The 17,170-nt window shown below is 45.3% G+C and overlaps 1 protein-coding gene across 6 annotated transcripts in view; it reads left to right on the forward strand.

The window, feature by feature from the left end:
* g (adaptor-related protein complex 3, delta 1 subunit-like garnet) overlaps positions 1-17,170 on the forward strand; it is a 316,686-nt gene that overhangs the window by 135,278 nt on the left and 164,238 nt on the right. For all 6 annotated transcript variants that reach the window (XM_055075585.2, XM_050186104.3, XM_050186105.3 and 3 more), the window contains 3 exons: positions 3,621-3,684; positions 12,551-12,619; positions 13,712-13,796. In XM_055075585.2, coding sequence (XP_054931560.1) covers positions 3,621-3,684; positions 12,551-12,619; positions 13,712-13,796 — 218 coding nt within the window. The remainder of the gene's footprint in view (positions 1-3,620; positions 3,685-12,550; positions 12,620-13,711; positions 13,797-17,170) is intronic.

The raw sequence follows: 17,170 nt of genomic DNA on the forward strand, positions 1-17,170 counted from the left end.
TTGCGTTGCAGCTTGAATGCTGGTGCATTTGCTAGTCATTCAGAAGCTGGATGTGATTTGTGGAAGCTATTTCCAAGCTGTGCAACTCAAGCAATAGGCACCTCCCTTTCCACATTGACAACTACTGTAAACAGCAGCGTTTTAAATGTGCCAAATGTGCTATTACATTTCAGTGTGCTTGTTCATCATGGTGTATGCACATTTCACATGTGCCTCTTGTGAAACTGTGCACTAGTATTACATCTCGTGAGTGAAAGGTTTTTTCTATTTCTTAAACTAGTGGTGTGCAAATACCAAATTGTAGATTTTCATTCGAACATTGAATTGAATCAAGAAAAAAAAAAATCAGAATATCAACTCAAATGTCAAATTTTTTTTTAATTTAATGCTTACAAATCTTAGGCAAAAAAATATGGTGCTGCACATGCTTTGGAGCTAGCATTGCATAAGAAGAATGTAGCAAGGTACCAGGTACATAGAAATCAAGATATACAGTATACCGTGAAATTTCGAGCAAGCGCCCCTACCTGTGCAGGCACCCCCCTTCCCCTAACTCCACTGCTAATTTCTCGTTTCTGCGCCATTTCGGGAAAGCCTCCCCTCCTTCCCGCTCCACGGCCTTATCACACACCGCATCCAGGCAACATTGGCCTACCACATCCAGTTCACAAAAAGAAGTTTCCGTGCCTTTTATTTTTTTCTAAGGCGCGTCCCCGTTAGCGACATCGCAACTCGTTGCACGCCATTTGGAGTTCGTGGACCACCGGCCAACAGCAGCCTTGCTGGCTAAAGGAGAGATCTGCCTCTGGCACAGCACAGAGGATCTCCCTGCGGCACAGCGACGGGGGCACTCAGTGACAGAGGAGTGGTCACGGCTAAGCTCATCGTTGCCGATTGCTCACCGCCGATATCGTCGCTAAGCCTTTTCCGGCTCGCTTCGAATCTGTAGCAAACGGCGCTTCAGAACGAACTGCCAAAGCTCCCAAGCAGCAATGTTTTGTTACCATTGGTGCCGCTTAACCCTCTCCTTGCATTAATTTCGCACGAAGATGAAAACATGCTGATATTTGCGCAGCTGTCAGCAGCGATGCGAGCATGGCCAAGCCGCGGTTCACTGTCTGCTGTCGGTAGGCATGCACTGCAGCTGAACTCAACTTGTTTTGAGAGTGATGAACAGCACTAACAAATGTTTGGTTTAATAAAGTTCATGTTGAATACAATTTTTAATCCATGCCCACTGCATTTTTTTTTTCTTGCAGGAAAATTTTCTGGCCGTCTTGAATTTTGTCATTGCCACACTTTGACGATATTTTCGACTTGCTTTAGGGGGGCGCTTGCTCAGAAATTTACTGTAGTTTACTCTCGTTAAGTGGAACATGAAATTAGCATACCAGCACTGATTACGGCTCAGTTCTAGTATATGAAGGTCTGGAAAATAATTTTTTATTGCGATTACAACTATATGGACACTCCAAGTGAATTTTTGCCATCGGCGTTGCTGTGAGGTTTCATGTATATTGAGCTATGTATACATGCTATATATGCCATGCTATGCTACATGACATGCGGTACATGCGGGTTATATTGCCACAACATTTGATCACTAAAGCTGCTCTTAACAAGTCTTACATTCTTGACAAAATATTACTCAAAAGGCAGATCACAAACCAAACAAATTTCATGAAACAAAACACTGACAGCGCATCTCCTTTATCTTAAATATTCTCAGACTGAAATATGAGAAGTGCGAAACAGTAACATGGCTCAGACGTTAAAATGATATAATGTTATTGGTGTGGCTGGGCACTATCTGCGGGACTGGCCCAGGAAAGAGGTTTGAAACATACCTGATACGGAAAAGTGGTGGTAAAGTCGCTAGGAAAGAGGTTGGCTTTAATTAAGAAACATAAATGAAATTGCCAGATTGCAGGATTTAAAAAGAGGGTCCCTAGTACAACAGCTCGCTTTTACTTAGGCAGACTATGTTCACATAAATTCATACTGCCACTACAGCTACGAGTCTTACACTTCGTGTAATATTCTAACGTTGCCGTCACATTCATTGCTTTGCCCTTGTGGTGAAACTGATTTTTTCTTTCAATACAATTTTTGTTGAATGGATCGTGCTTTTTCTTCCTCTGAAACTAATGAATTTGTAGTGTTCAGTTGTGCTGAATACCAATGAGGTTCTCAATTTAATAACAGACCTGTGTTTTGCGGCACTCTTTTATTTATTGCATAGAAAATTTTGCTTTTCAGTTTTTGTTTTCCAAAAGACAGAATGGGTATCGCAGCTTTATGGCTGGTGGGTTATTGTAAGGCCAGTCTGCATGGCAGATGAAAGGACCATGCACCATGTGACACGATCACTGCTCTGCACCTAGCCAGTGCCTATGGTAAAGAGCATGTGCCATCTGCGCCGTCTCATTGTCAGAACTAGAAATGGGGGTACCAGCGAAACATAAAAGACCCGCACACAAGGAAAAGGCGTTAGACACGGATGGGTGCTGGACTTTCAACTGTACTTTGTTGGAATTCACATTGCCGCACATAACCTCTGATGCATGCGCATCTTCAACTCCTCCCAAGACATGCGCATTGATAACGCCTCGAAAAGTACATTGCCACACAAAAACAACCGACGCATGCGCAACTTCTACTTCTCCAAAGACCCGTACTTTTTAAGTTCATGCACCAACTATCCCAAGTGCTTGCTCTAATGCACTTCATTGTCAGGTTCGGTGTGATTTTCCACCTGTAAAAAATTATACAAAATTAGGAAATCTGGTGGAGGGTCATGGCAAGTTCACGCGACGGCACGCCCCCCCCCCCCCCCCCCCCCCATCTCCTTTTCCATCCACCGTCTGTGCACATGCATGCAACCGGGTCGTGACACTTTCGCACCCGCAGAGTGACTCCAAAGATAGTCTTGGGAAGGATTACTCGAAGCTACAAAAAGCGGCTAATGTGCGCCTACGGACAGTGCCAAGAACAAGAGGCCGTTATAGAGTCTTGCAAGGATAGTGGCTGTGAACAACTTTTTTCTCTTCCCTTGCATTCGCTTTCATTTGCGAGGCAGTTTGTTGGCTTTTCACAGAATGGAAAAATGCTCATGTATTGTGCTTTGGTAGCAATTTAAAAGAACTCAGGTGGTCAAAATTGATTCGGTGCTTTCTACTATGACTTCCCTTCTAGTCCACTGTTCAGTTACGGTACGTTGAACCACACAGTTGAATTTTTTAATTTAATTAATAAACACATGTTATGTATAAGTGGTTTTCCAGGAAGTAAACTGTCGAGCTTAGTGAACCACGGTGTCTGCATCTTTTTGTGTTCCTTGTTTGCTTGCACTAAAGCTCTTGTCAGTGAGGTGGTTGTTTCTATTAATAAATCCATGCCATGAGAGTTTTGAAGAGGTGATCTATGTGTCTAGACAGAAAGGCAGTTAGAATATGGCAGTTAGGTAGTATTAAAGAAACTAGTGATAAACAAGGTAGAGAGATGCCTTTGTTCTGGGCCAGTGTTCTGACAAGACTGAGTTGATGGTTCTGCGCACTTCAGAGCACTTTCACTCCGTGATTTAGTATTCTTTTAGTACAGCACAGCTTTGTTGATTTCAGGAGTGCAGCAATGTCCCACTTCGCAGAAAAAAAGTATGAGCCTACCAAGGAAGAACTGGAGAATGTAAGTTTTGCCAATGCATTCTACAGCAGACGCTGATGAACCCTGTTTTTGCATATTGTAACCATTTGGTTTCATGGTCTCTAATTTCATTTCATTTATTCTTACCCTTGGGGGCTTAACAGCATTACAGAGGGGACCAGACACGCGCAAAATGTAAAAACAAGATATGCAAACAAATATACAAAATACAGAAATAGCTGAGCATGGGAACACAAATAAGTACTATGTAAAAACAAGAATATAAGCTACTTACAACTAAAGGAAATCCACTAGTGTGTATTGAAAATGGGAGGAGTCAGTTATAAGAACGTTTTGAGAATGGCAATTCCCATCAGCGCATGACAACCTCCTTCTGTGCATGGTTGGCATGTGAGGGAGATGTATGTTGGTGTTGCGGTATGATGATGATGATGATGGTGTTGTAAATATGATAGTGTATAGTGCTGTAAGGTTGGTTATTCAACTCCTGTATGTGGTTGGCGCATTTCAGTGTGATGGCAATCCAGTACCAAGCATTGGGTGTGCGCTAAAGAACTTTGTGCGGTCAAAATGAATCGGAATCTCATAGGACATTAAACCCAATCACTCAGTTCGCTTTTTAATTGGTCAGTCAATCAAGTTAGGTCTAGTTTGTCTATCTGCTGCTCGTCGCACACCTTTACATGCACAGTGCCTTTGGAGCATTGTGTCACGTAAAGACTAAACAAGCATGCTTTAGATGGACAGGGGTGCATCATCTAAAATTTCTTATTTAACCCTGTAATGCCCAAACACAGTTCCACATCAAGGAAAATTGGAACAAATTGTTCACATTTATTCTTGGCCCTTTGTAGCAAAAAGAAATGTTTTTCAGTTATATCCTAATTACCTTAATAATTCATTATTTAGTCATTGGCTTACTAAACTATCCAATTGAAAACTTCACTCCAGCATATTGAAAACACAACTATGAGTTTTGCATTAACTTTCCTGCACTTCCATCAGAATTTTGACACCACAAACTTGATGCAGCATGTATGGTAGATTGAGTGTTGCAGAATCAAGCAAAATGTGAATCCGAAAAGCTAATTTTGGTTTTTACTCTGTTCTTGCTGCACACACCTTCGTGGAACATGTTAAGCGTACATGCACACACATTGAGAGCAAACCAGGTCCCGCTGAAACAAAAATGCTAGCTGACATTCTTGCTGGCTAGAGTACAATCGGCGCTGAATTGGTAACCCTGAGTAGGACATTTTACTAATTCATAACTCGGAATTTGTAACATTGTGTTGGCCATGAGCAACAGCAAAGGCTTTATGCGCCGTAGCAATAATTTGTTGTTTCAAGTGATATTACAGCTGGGCATCACTTGGTGGATATTCTAGGATATTCTGCCTTGGCAGTGTAGGGCTGTACCCCAATTCCCATCTTGTCCAGGATGGCACTGCTTCGTGCAATGAGGACAGTTTCAGGAAGGCCCTGCAGTGTGGCCAGCGGGGTGACCTAGCAGATGGGGATGCTTGCCGACGGAGGTGCAGTGTAAAAGTTCCTGCATTCTTTGTCTCGATGTGAAGTGACACGCTTGCACCACCACTGTGCCAATTGCCCCGAACTGTGCTGAGAGGTGAATTCTGCTAAATCCTGCTACATTTCAGCAAAATACGAGAAATCCGTGCCCGCCCTGCATCAAAAGGGTTGCTCGGGCTTTCGAAAACGGAACTTAGTCCTCAAGCGCCACTTCTCCGCACCATTGAAAGTGGCATGGCATGGACCAGCAGCTGCAGTAACTTCATCATGCACAGAGTCGAGCTTCTGGCACTTAAACCTGGATCGTATTGCTGTTTCATCCTTGTGCTGTTGTCTATCTTCGACACGTTCGACGTCACTACATGCAGGTAGATTTGGCAGCTGGACAGCATCGCTTTTCAGCCAGCAATGAGCGATCGCGCGGGCACTGAGCCAGACCCCATGCTCTTCTCCTGCAAGTTTCGGACGCTATATTGTGCCTCGTTAAATTTTTCTAACATAACGTGCACGATGTTGCAGACATGGTGGCCGTGAACATTTCTTCCGCTATTCAGTTTTTCGTCTATCTCTCTCATTTGTTGGCGAGACGATTTCACAGCCTTAAAAATATTGTATGGCAGCAGCTAATATTTTGGTCAACTCCACATCAAACAGCAACTTTCACTGCTGGATACTGATAAAGCGCTGCTGGTTTGCCTAGCTGCATCGTACGGCTGTGACACAAATTCGCTGCCAGCCGCGCAGCAGTCTGTCATGGCAAGTTGACCTCCAATGTGTTCAGACCAGTAAACTGCTTTTGTGATTGGGTATGAGATCACACGCTATATGGCTGTTTCACATGCAGCGATTCAAGCGAAAAAAATTTTCTGCCACGCTTGTCGTTAATGAGTACCACTGCCAGCTTTCACATGCGTCGGCGAAGGTGTAATTTCCATCAGAGCGATGCCCAAGATTGAACCCAGCTCTCAGTGCATTCACGCCTCTGTTGTTACAACAGAGGCGTGAATGTTCGCAGTAACATTTCGTTACTGCGAACACCACATTAACAAACTTTTCAGATTTACTAATCTTTTTAGATACCTGCCAAAATGCCCATATTTTCAATGTAAAAACTTTCAGTACTACGAATTTCAGATTACCGAATATTTCAGAATAACGTACATAATTTAATCACGAAATCATCAAGATGCTTCGTCATTACGAAGTTCTGTCACGGTTGCAGCTTGCAGGAATATAACTTCACTGTTTCCTACAAGAGTGGCCGAAAACATGCTGACGCAGACTGCCTTTCCCGTATGCTGCTTACCACGACGGACTGCGACGGAGACGATTTTGATAATCTTGTCGCTTCTGTGACATCCGCTTTTCCAGATATTGATACATTCAAAGCAGTACGATGGACAGACACCAAATTGGAGCCACTCTTCACTTCTGCCCATTCAAGTGCTACAAGCAGCTACTGTGTACATGACAGACACAAGCACGGATGCGTGCTTCCTTCTAGTGGTGCTGGAGCGTCTCCGGCCAGCAATCTTTCAGGCTATGCACGATGACTCTACCTCCGGTCACTTAGGCCCTGTGCGCACCCTTTATCGCATTCAAGAATGCTTTTACTGGCCCCAGATGCGACATTCGGTTGAGTTGTATGTTGCCAGCTGCATACAGTGCCAACGTTGGAAACGCCCAACCACTGCCCCATCTGGTTTCCTTCAACCTGTGCTGCCTCCCAGCTCACCCTTTTGGCAAGTTGGCGTTGATCTGTTAGGACCTTTTCCTCATTCATCTAAGGGGAACCGCTGGATAATTGTCTGCGCCGACTATTTCACACGCTATTGCGAGACGGCAGCTATACCATCAGCCACTGCCACCGAAGTGTCGCTCTTCTTACTTCACGTTATTGTTCTGCGACATGGACCGCCTGGCGTTGTTATAAGCGACTGGGGATGTCAATTCATGGCAGATATCGTGGAAGAGCTTGCGCGTTTATGTAACTCACACCTCAGGCACTCGATGCCGTATCATCTGCGTCACTGAGCGCACTAGTCTAACAATCACCAATATGCTTTCCATGTATGTTGCGTCCGATCATAAGAATTGGGATGAAGTTCTGCCGTTTATTACTTACACCTACAACACCACCAAACATGAGACAACCGGCTACAGCCCCTTCTTGCTTCGATATGCTCGGCCGCCCCGGTATACGCTCGACACTGTCCTCCCTTTTTACCACCATGACAATCCTGTGGTTGCCGATACACTATGCCTCCCTGAAGAGGCTCGGAGACTTGCACGTCTGCAGACTTTGATATTGCAAGAAAACTCCAAAGCCCGCTACGACGCGCGGCATGGGCCTGTTACATATCACCCTGGTGATCTCATTTGGCTTTGGACTCCCACAAGGAAGCGCGGTTTGTGCCAAAAGATGCTGGCAAACTACGATGGACCTTATGTTGTCATCGACAAAGTCAGCGATGTGAACTATACTCTCGCGCGCTTCACGAACATTGGTAGACGTTCTTTTATCATGCATGCCATGACAAGCTAGTTGATTCGCCCAGCGGGCTTTGTCTGCGAGATGAGGTACGTTGCGACCGAACACTTAAAAGGGACGAGTGGATCAAGAATAGAAGGGAAGAGGAGAACGAAGACTGTGCAGCGGCCATTCCTGCTGTTCGTAGCCTGCTGTTCCTGCTCTCGCAAACCTAAATAAACCCCTTTTCCCTGTGCTTGTAACAATATCACAAGCTTCCGAATAAAAAAAGTCGGTTGTGCTTGCAGTTTCGAAATTACAGGCAATCAGAACTGGGCGCCATTTCAAAACAGCTAAACAAGGCCGCATTTTGTTCTTTCGATAGATGTTTGTAATGGAAATTTGCAGCTAGGTGCGGAAACGCACCGGGAACAAAACTGGCACTGAAATTCTGTTTTTCAGACCTATGTGCTGCTGAATTGTAACTGCTGATGCCAGCTTCAGTGAGGTTAATTTGTGAGCCTTCTTAAGGGCGAGTCCACGTATAACGAACTCCAAATAAATATAATGGCCACTTTTCGCGGAACTATTGAGTTTGTTATAAACGAGTTTGACTGTAGTATGCTTTCTGGTCATTAATAAAATCATTTTAAATTTATGATTACTTAGTGCTCAACTGCGGAGATGCAGGCAAAACACATTGTAATGTAGACGTCAGCAGAAAAGCCCAGTTTTGAACGGCACTTGTCAGCTTGCCCGAAATTGCACTGATCACTGTGACGATTGCGATAGTTGCAGACGCACGACAAAAATCACTGTTTTGCTGAGTGAAAATCACAGCATGTGGAACAGCCTACAGACTAGAGGCCAAAGGCCAAGGTTTAGTCTGCAGGTGGTGTGCCGGCAACTACTGCAAAAGTCTTTCGCCAAACTGAATTTGCGCATCGCCAGCCTAACTTGCCAGCCTAATTGGCAGAGTCAAAGGTTGCGCGCGTACTGTCGAACCCACTTATAACAATACCGGTTTTAGCAATATATACGTTAATAACAATGAGAAGCTGCTGTATTGTCAACTTTTGTATGTGTGTGTGGTGAAATAACCGGCTTACTAGAATGCCCCCATGCCATATTATTGGTTATAACGAATTCTGGCTGCTGGGTGTTCGTGCCAAAAGGTAATGGAATGCATAATCCATGCAAAGAAAAAAAGAAAGTGAAATTCGAGCTGCTGCACCCTCACCCACTGCCCCAACAGCCACTGTGCGTTCATACAATGGAACCTGTTTTCCAGCCTTCTCCACATCACCAGCCTTGCATGCTTGTCTCCCTTCGCACTTGCACCCTTATGAACACAAATGGGCTGCGCCCATAGTTCTATGCTGTGCCAACTGCGCTGACGACGCTGCTCCCACATTGCTTGCTGGCCCCTCATTCTGTGCAGTTCTGCCAACGGATTAAGTCACTCATGCTCGTCTTTGTTTGTTGTGTTGATGTCGTTCCTGGCCACATCGTTTCTCTGCCTCGTTTGAATTCCTGCCAAAACAGAAGATCTGCCTGCTGATCATCGGCAATGCACAATGTTGCCAGTGAGGAGAAAGCTCGCTGCTATAGATGTGGAGACAAAATGCAGTATCGGGAGGGATTACAAAGATGGTAAAAAAGTTCGTAACATGGTGAAGTACAGACTATTGCAACCGACAGTGTCGACAATGCTCCGCTCGGTAGAGAAGTTCGAGAAAGAAAACTGCTCGGTAGACAGCACAAACACATTTGACATGGTGCCTTTAAGGTGGTGGCAGAGGCCCTCTACAAGTTGTTTCTTGGTGCCCGTGCCATGAACATTTCCATCAGTGGGCCAATTCTGCCCACAAAGGCGAAGCAGTTCGCCCTACTCATTGACAGGGTGGACTTCCAGCCAGGTGGCAGCTTGGTACAGCACTTCAAAGACAGGCACGACATTGTTTACATAGGCTTCGCCGGTGAGGGAGCTTCACTTTACTTGGAGGCAAAGCATTAGTGGGTGGAGGAAACGCTGCCTCACATCCACGACAGCTACGTTGACACTGGCATATATAATGGCGATGAAACAGGACTGTTCTTCCAGATGTTCCTGTCCAAGACACATCCACTCAAAGGAGACGTGTAATGGCGACAAAAACAGCAAGCTGCGCCTCCCTGTAGTTTTGTGTGCCAACATGGATGGGAGTAACAAGTGTCCTGCATTTGTTACTGGGTCTATCAAGCCAGAAATATTATTGCGAGCTTATGATGCACCATTTGTGCCAGGTGCATTTATTCTGAGCCATGATCCGACGGCGAAAGATTGCAGGGAGTGTTGCTGACACTACACTATGCGAACTGGTGAGACGGCAGGCTTGCAAAAAAATAAACAAATAAAAAAAAACTGAGAAGGAATAAAAAAAAAAAACCTATCACATTCTTGAAAATAAGTTTGGGATAACACAAAACCAAAACAGTACTAATCTTATGCTGTTTAAAACCACGAGTATTTATTTGAAACGGTGAATGAAGTTCTTTCTTAGCTTTTCTGCCTCGATTGTCTTCTTGCCCCAGGTTTGTAGTGGTTTCAATAAATGCATTGGTTTCTTAAAAGTACTTGTTAAATAGCAAGTGATTCATTTTAAGCTCGGAAAACGAGTAGCAAATGTGCCGTGTACATGCAAACACATGCAAAAGCTAAAAAGCAGACGACGCGCTGCATTGTAGAAGGCACAGGGTTATTTTCTTTTGCGATCCGGCATGTGCTGTAGAATTCCAATCACGAGAGCTCTACCAAACCAGTCATCAAAATACAAAAGTCTTTATACCTAGAATTGCATGTTTTATAAGCATGGTTTTTTTTCAGCGGGACTATTTTAGTCGTGGCAGCAATCGGCTGTTGTGCTTTGGTTATCGGGGCTAGGCCTCCTTTTTGCTCTAAAGTTGTACCCGACAATAGATGACACAGTAGAACAAACATACTTGAGCAATCCTACACACACAACGCTTTCGCCATGGTAAGATACCTACAGTGCAGGATATGCATTAGCATACACTACCATAACAATACCGCCATTGTGCCCCGACAACATTGCCGTCGCTGCTGGACTGGGTAGGGCCTCTCCTCAGTTTTTTCTTTTAAAGCAAAAAAAAAGAAAAAACGCCGTAAGTCAAGACGCAGGACCAGAAGGAAGCAGGTACATGCACACACAGTCGCACATTTGCTGGCATAGTGTAGTGGTTAAGTACCATGCTTTGGATCTGTAGGGCAGACGATCAAATCCTAGTGGAGGCATTTTTATTGATGGCGACTGTATGCGTGTGCCTCCATCTGGTCCTGCGTCTTGGTTTTCGCTGGTTTTTTATTGTTTTGAACATGAACCAACTGGCGCAGCAATTCACGCTTCAAACTTTTTTCCTTCCACTGTGCATGCGGCCGACGTATGCACAGAGTCAAAACGTAACTACTGTTTGCCTCAGCCGCTGCGGATCAAAACGCGCTCACTATCGACACAATCATGGATGGCAATCTTGCGGTTCCAAAGGTATGCGGCCGATGCGGTGTTATGCACAGCGGTAAACACAAAAATAAAGGCTTAAAGGCATAAATATTGCTGAAGTGCTCCGGCAGTGCTGTTCGACTTTTGCTGATTTCTATGGTGATGCGGACTCTGCCGTTTTTATTCCAGTTTGACACTAGTGCCATTTTTGCTCTTCTGTGTCGCACATTTGCAGTGCCCCACGCTCGATGAGCTCCGAGAGTTGTGTGAATTAACTGATGTGCGGCCAAATAAGGCCATATTAATTAGAGTTTGATTGCATGAAATAATGCATATGCGTGCCGGGACCAGAGGACAAGTCTGAATTATCCAATTTTACGAATTAACGAGGGTCTAATTAACAAGGTTTTACTGTAGAAACAGCAGTGTGCATAGAGAGTGTTACTGGCCAAACATTGTCTACATTTTGTGACAAGCATAGTTGAAAACTTTGGTAATTTATTTATTCACGCAAGATACATTATGGAATAATTAATTGTAAATGTAGTACACTTACTGCTACAAGGAAATGTTGTGAGGTTAAAACAGAACAGTGAGATTGCTACAGTTAAGGTGGCATGTAGTGGTATGCGATGCCACTAGGGACTTGCGTGAGGTTAGAGTTGGGACCATCAGGTCCTTTCAGCCACTTGGTTTACCCTGCCCAGTTGGTGGCCACGTGATCGTGCGATGCATAGTGTGTGCGTACTGACACAACGGCAGCTCTTCACATTGAGTGCCTAGCTTATGCATGCCACAGTAAACAACTACTTATGTGCAGTCAAAGGCTTAGCATTCTGTTCTCATTTTCTTGGCAATTGCTTGGCTTACCGGTGTTTCTTGAGTGTGCTGGCAAAGTGCTGCAAGCCTCTGATCTTCTAGAATGCTTGTTTGGCATAGGAGCATCCATTTGCATCTGGTGACAAGCATTCTATGAAAATTGGAGTGCAGTGCTCTACCGACGCACTCGTGAAATACCGATAAGCCGAGCGATTGATTCATGCAAGAAATAATAATTTAACACATACATGCTCATTATTTCTTCCATGGTGGGCTTTTGCATTGTCATTGGCTTACACACTAATATCTGCCAATCCTCAGCGGACAAGGTTGGCCATGAGGGTGGACAGCCTTCAAAACAAATTATTTTTAGCTTCTCTTTCAGCTTCACTATGCTGGAGTTTTGTTGCACATCCATGCCCAATCATAGACAAATTCATGTTGACTCCCATTGGGCTGCCTCTAGTAATGTTATCAAACTGTGTGGGTAAAAAAATGTCTGCGGTGGTTGTGATTTACCAGACAGGTGCCGAAGATAATCCTCACTCCATGCCCTCTTGCAATGCAGATGAGAGAAGCCCGTCGGCAAGAGCAGGCCAGCAACCCTCACTACCTGAAGGCCATGCCCAAAAGCAGGGTATGCAGACACTGGCACTGAGTTATTGTGTTGTCTGCATTTCTTCAAGCACTTGCTTCAGTGAAGCCCCAGTCGTTGTGTGGCCAGCAACTTGCTTTGAACTCATGCACACTGCTGCTGAGCACAAGGTTTGATTGGTAGCTGCCACAACCACACAAGAGTGGAATGCAAAAGCAGGTAAAAGGGTCACACATTGAATCTGGAGCCTCCCAGTATCGCATCACTCATAGCCTGCATGTTGCTCTGGGTTGTCAAATCCACTGTATCACAGGCCTAGTGCTTGTGGGAGCTTTACAAATGGAAATGAGGAAAGAGTAAGATGCAAAACTAAGTGCATCCTCTGTAAAATTGACTGTTCAGGATTGGCTTCCATGTAAGTATAATATTCCATACCAATTTTAGAGCAATATTAGTATTCCAATTGGCAGTGTGGATTATTTGCAGTGAAACTTTGAACATCAGTGATATTGACAGAAACAGTGAGGACGTGCCATAAAGTGGCACTGAGCGCCTCTGTCGAGAAGGCAACAACCTTTAAGTTAAACTTGTACAGTGAGTTTACTTTGTAGCTGCATTGTGCATAACAGTGTCTCTGAGAGCCAAATTATTCAAAAAGTTCAAGGGGCACTTGGTTATCCCCACGTGGATAAATGCCAAAGCATTGGGACCACCGCCTGATGGTTGGACATTATTCCACAACGCAAGGTTGTGGGTTCGACTCCCACCAACGGTCGATGGTTCGTCTCCCAACAAAGGTCATGGGTTCGAGTGCCTTAATTACCTCAATCTTAATTAACTTCACCTTAACACCAAGGGTTGTGGGTTTGAGTGCCTTAACTCTATCTTAACCAAAGGTGGTGGGTTCGACTCCCACCTAAAGTCGAAAGTTCATAGCCTTTTCGTACCGTCGTGTGGTCGTGCCACCAATGCCGGATTTCCCGCCTCATGAGCCATTTAATGGTTTTGCATGGAACGAATTAATGCTTTAGCTGTGATGAAGAGTTGTAGGCAAGTGTTTGCTTAGAACAGCATTAATTTGATTGTTTTCTCACTTGTGCTGGACCAGTGTGCTAGAGTTGACATGCATTTCAGTCAGCCAATGGGCATCTGCAAGGGGCAGCTTTGGATGACATCCCTGTGACCGAGATCGATCTGTCAGTGCCTCTTCACATACCTGGTGAGGGCACTGTGGCTTTTATTTATTTACGCTCCACGGCTTGTTCTGGCTCATACATAAGTTGCCTTAGCAATTTCGTGCTTTTGTGGCCTTATGCTGCCTCTTCAAGTGCTGACAGAAAATTCTTTTGCTTTGATTGCTTTATTAGGTAGCCATTGATGTAGTATAATTAGGTTATGGAGCGTCAGTTCCTCAAGAGTGGTACAAATGCTTTCAGTGCTACTTTTAATGCTATCAGTTTAAAGCGTGCACAAAGTGCAGCATGGTGTCACTTAGAAAAATATGTAGTGGTGTGCGAGCATTCGAAACTTCGAATGTTCCATTCGAATTAGTTAGTATTCGATTCAATTCGAAAGGCACTTGTATGTTTGAATATTTGCAGCCCCCAAAATTGCTGTTGTCAGTTTTTAAGTCAACTTTGCCGCAATACAGCCGAGCTCTGCGGCGAAGCGTACAGATTGCATTGCAGTGAAGCATATTTGCGGTGCAGTGAAGCAGATCAAAAGTTAAAAAAGGGCACTGTCAAGGTGCCGCTGCTGGTGCTTCTGGCTAGCCAACACTATCAACTGAAGTACCCACACTGTGCTGCCACTTCATGCAGCTGGACAACACCAGCTACCTGGTGGAAACTTCTGTGTCTGCTACCAATCTGGCTAAATGCCTAAAAATATGGTTCCTAAATTGTAAATTTGACAAAGTAGCATGGCAATGTTTTCACACTGTCGTTCTAAGTACCACCAGGATGCTTCAATGGCAACCTGGCTTTAGAAAAAGCAAGGGAAATTTCAACACCAAGAAACCCAGATATATCTTCAATGACAAGAGCTTCTGAAGAGGGTCCTTCTATGTCAGCAATGTGGAAAGGCTTATATAAGCTCACCAACCAACAGAAATTTTCACTTGCTTGTGGCAGCAATTTTTATTGCCACAAGCACAGGTTGAAAGATATGTGCATGATTAAAATTGTGACTAAAAAGAAGATACATGTGAGGGGGGTATAAGCATCATGCTGTCTGTTGGCGGGGCTTGTGAAGAGATATATGCCAATACCAGACAGTTCGGTGCCAAGGTGAGCAGCTATTTTCACTGTCTGAAAGAATGGTGACCTACAAGACGGTGTCGCTGCTCCCTGAACATTTCAAGCAGCTATCCTTCCTTCATGGCAACATTAAATAACTGCAGTTATGATGCTGTCAAGCAAAAGTGTTGTACTACAGAATTATGTTGACCACAAAGCATAATTTTCCTGTACATAATTTGCTTTTTGTTCTTTTGGTGGTGAAAATTTGCACTTTTGCTAATGCAGTAGTAATTGCAAAAAAAATTATTCAAAATATATTTGATTAGATTTGCACTTGGTTTTCATTATTCAAATTCACTTTAAGAATGAAAATTTTATATTCGCACACTTTAAAAAAAGAAGACATGGTGCTAAAACCTATGGTGGTCTCGCGGTACCAGACGCCACTTATGCTTACGCACTCACTATGGTTGTGCTGCCAAAACCGGAGTCCGTTGAACCATTTACAGAACAAGAAAGAAAAACATGTCACCCCCGCATTTCCAAGAAAAGTGAACAATTGGAAAGGCCTATCTAGCAGCTTTTAGCAACACAGTCATTGTATGGCCTTCCAATGACTGCGTCAGGCTGACTAATACGATGGACTGCTACGTCTGCTTTCAGTGTTGTGATCAGTTTCCTTTTTCGCATCCGAAGCGACATTGCTCTTGGTGCACATTTTGAATGAGTTGTATACAAGGGTCTGAACTTATAATTATTTGGGGCAGTTTCGAGGAATTGAGTTTACATGCCATAATTGTGGAGACGACACCTGTCTAAAAAAGCATATATATATTGACACGTGTACTTATCTTTATCGGGCGACCACGTTTCGCCGCTTAACAACTGTAACCGCACAGCGACGGACGCGCCTGCATGTATCCGACGTTTCTGGAAAGTTATCGATGCTTCTACCCGGCTGTCTGTTGTCGCCGAACCTTGTGTTATCTGATTTCATCGCGTAACGCGAATGGTGTAGAACTTTGTGGAAGGCACGTGGGTCCAAACGATTAGTCTGGAATATTCGACGACTGCTCTATAAAAGCCCACGCGCTTGACCCGCTGATCAGATTTACGACGATCGCCGTTGTGCTTTAAGTGTAGCCTGTTTCGTGGGCACAGGTTCGCCCAATAAAAGCTAGTTTTTGCCTTTCACAGTATTGCTAATGTGTTCTTTGACGTCACGACCACGTGACAACTGGTGGAGGTGCTTTGCGTTCATGTACCGGACGCCCCCACAAAGCCGTGACCCAAGCCCTCACTCGGAAGACACGAACGTCGCCAAGAACCAGCGTGGTAGCCGCAGGCTGCAAGGACTGCCCCCGGAGCACGGACTTTTGCCTGAGACGACTAGGAAGATGGCCACCAAGTCCACCTCAATGGCAGCCCCAGCATCACCCGTCGTGCTGCAGCAGCCCAGGGAGCCTCCGACGTTCCGCGGTTCAACTTTCGAGGACCCGGAAAGCTGGCTTGAAACGTACGAGAGAGTCAACTGGAACAGCGACGACAAACTGCGATATGTCTCCTTCGCTTTGGAAGACGCGGCCAGGACGTGGTTCGAGAACCGAGAAGCCACTTTAACGACCTGGGAACTTTTCCGAAGCGGCTTCCTACAAACATTCGCAAGCGTCGTACGCCGAGAACGAGCCCAAGCGCTATTAGAAACCCGGGCGCAGCTACCTAATGAGACGACCGCGATCTACACGGAAGAAATGAGCCGTCTCTTCCGCCACGCCGACCCTGAAATGCCCGAGGAGAAGAAAGTCCGCCTGCTGATGCGTGGTGTGAAGGAGGAACTTTTTGCCGGAATGGTACGAAGCCCACCGAAGACCGTCGACGAGTTTCTTCACGAGGCCACAAGCATCGAGAAGACACTCGAGATGCGAAACCGGCAATTTGACCGCCGCACGAACTCGACAAACTACGCCGGAGTTCAATCACTGGCCACCGACGACCTGCGCGAGACTATCCGAGCGGTCGTGCAGGAGGAGCTACAAAAGCTGTTCCCACCATCACAGCCTCAAGTGGCTTCGATTGCCGACGCCGTGCGTGAGGAGCTCCAACAACAACTTGGGGTAGCCTCTGTATCGCCCCAGCCTGAGCCGCAAGCGATGACCTACGCCGCCGTCGCACGCCGTCAAGGTTCCCCTCCGTGACCGCGCCAGGGCCCTGTCACGCCATAGTTCCGTCGTCCGCCGCCGCCACCGCCAGCACGACCGCCCGTCGCCAAGCGCACCTACGCGAGGAAGACGGACATTTGGCGCGCTCCTGACCACCGCCCGCTCTGCTACCACTGCGGAGAAGCGGGTCACGT

Source organism: Dermacentor andersoni, chromosome 11 (assembly GCF_023375885.2).
Source record: "Dermacentor andersoni chromosome 11, qqDerAnde1_hic_scaffold, whole genome shotgun sequence".
In the NCBI taxonomy this organism is placed as follows: domain Eukaryota; kingdom Metazoa; phylum Arthropoda; class Arachnida; order Ixodida; family Ixodidae; genus Dermacentor; species Dermacentor andersoni.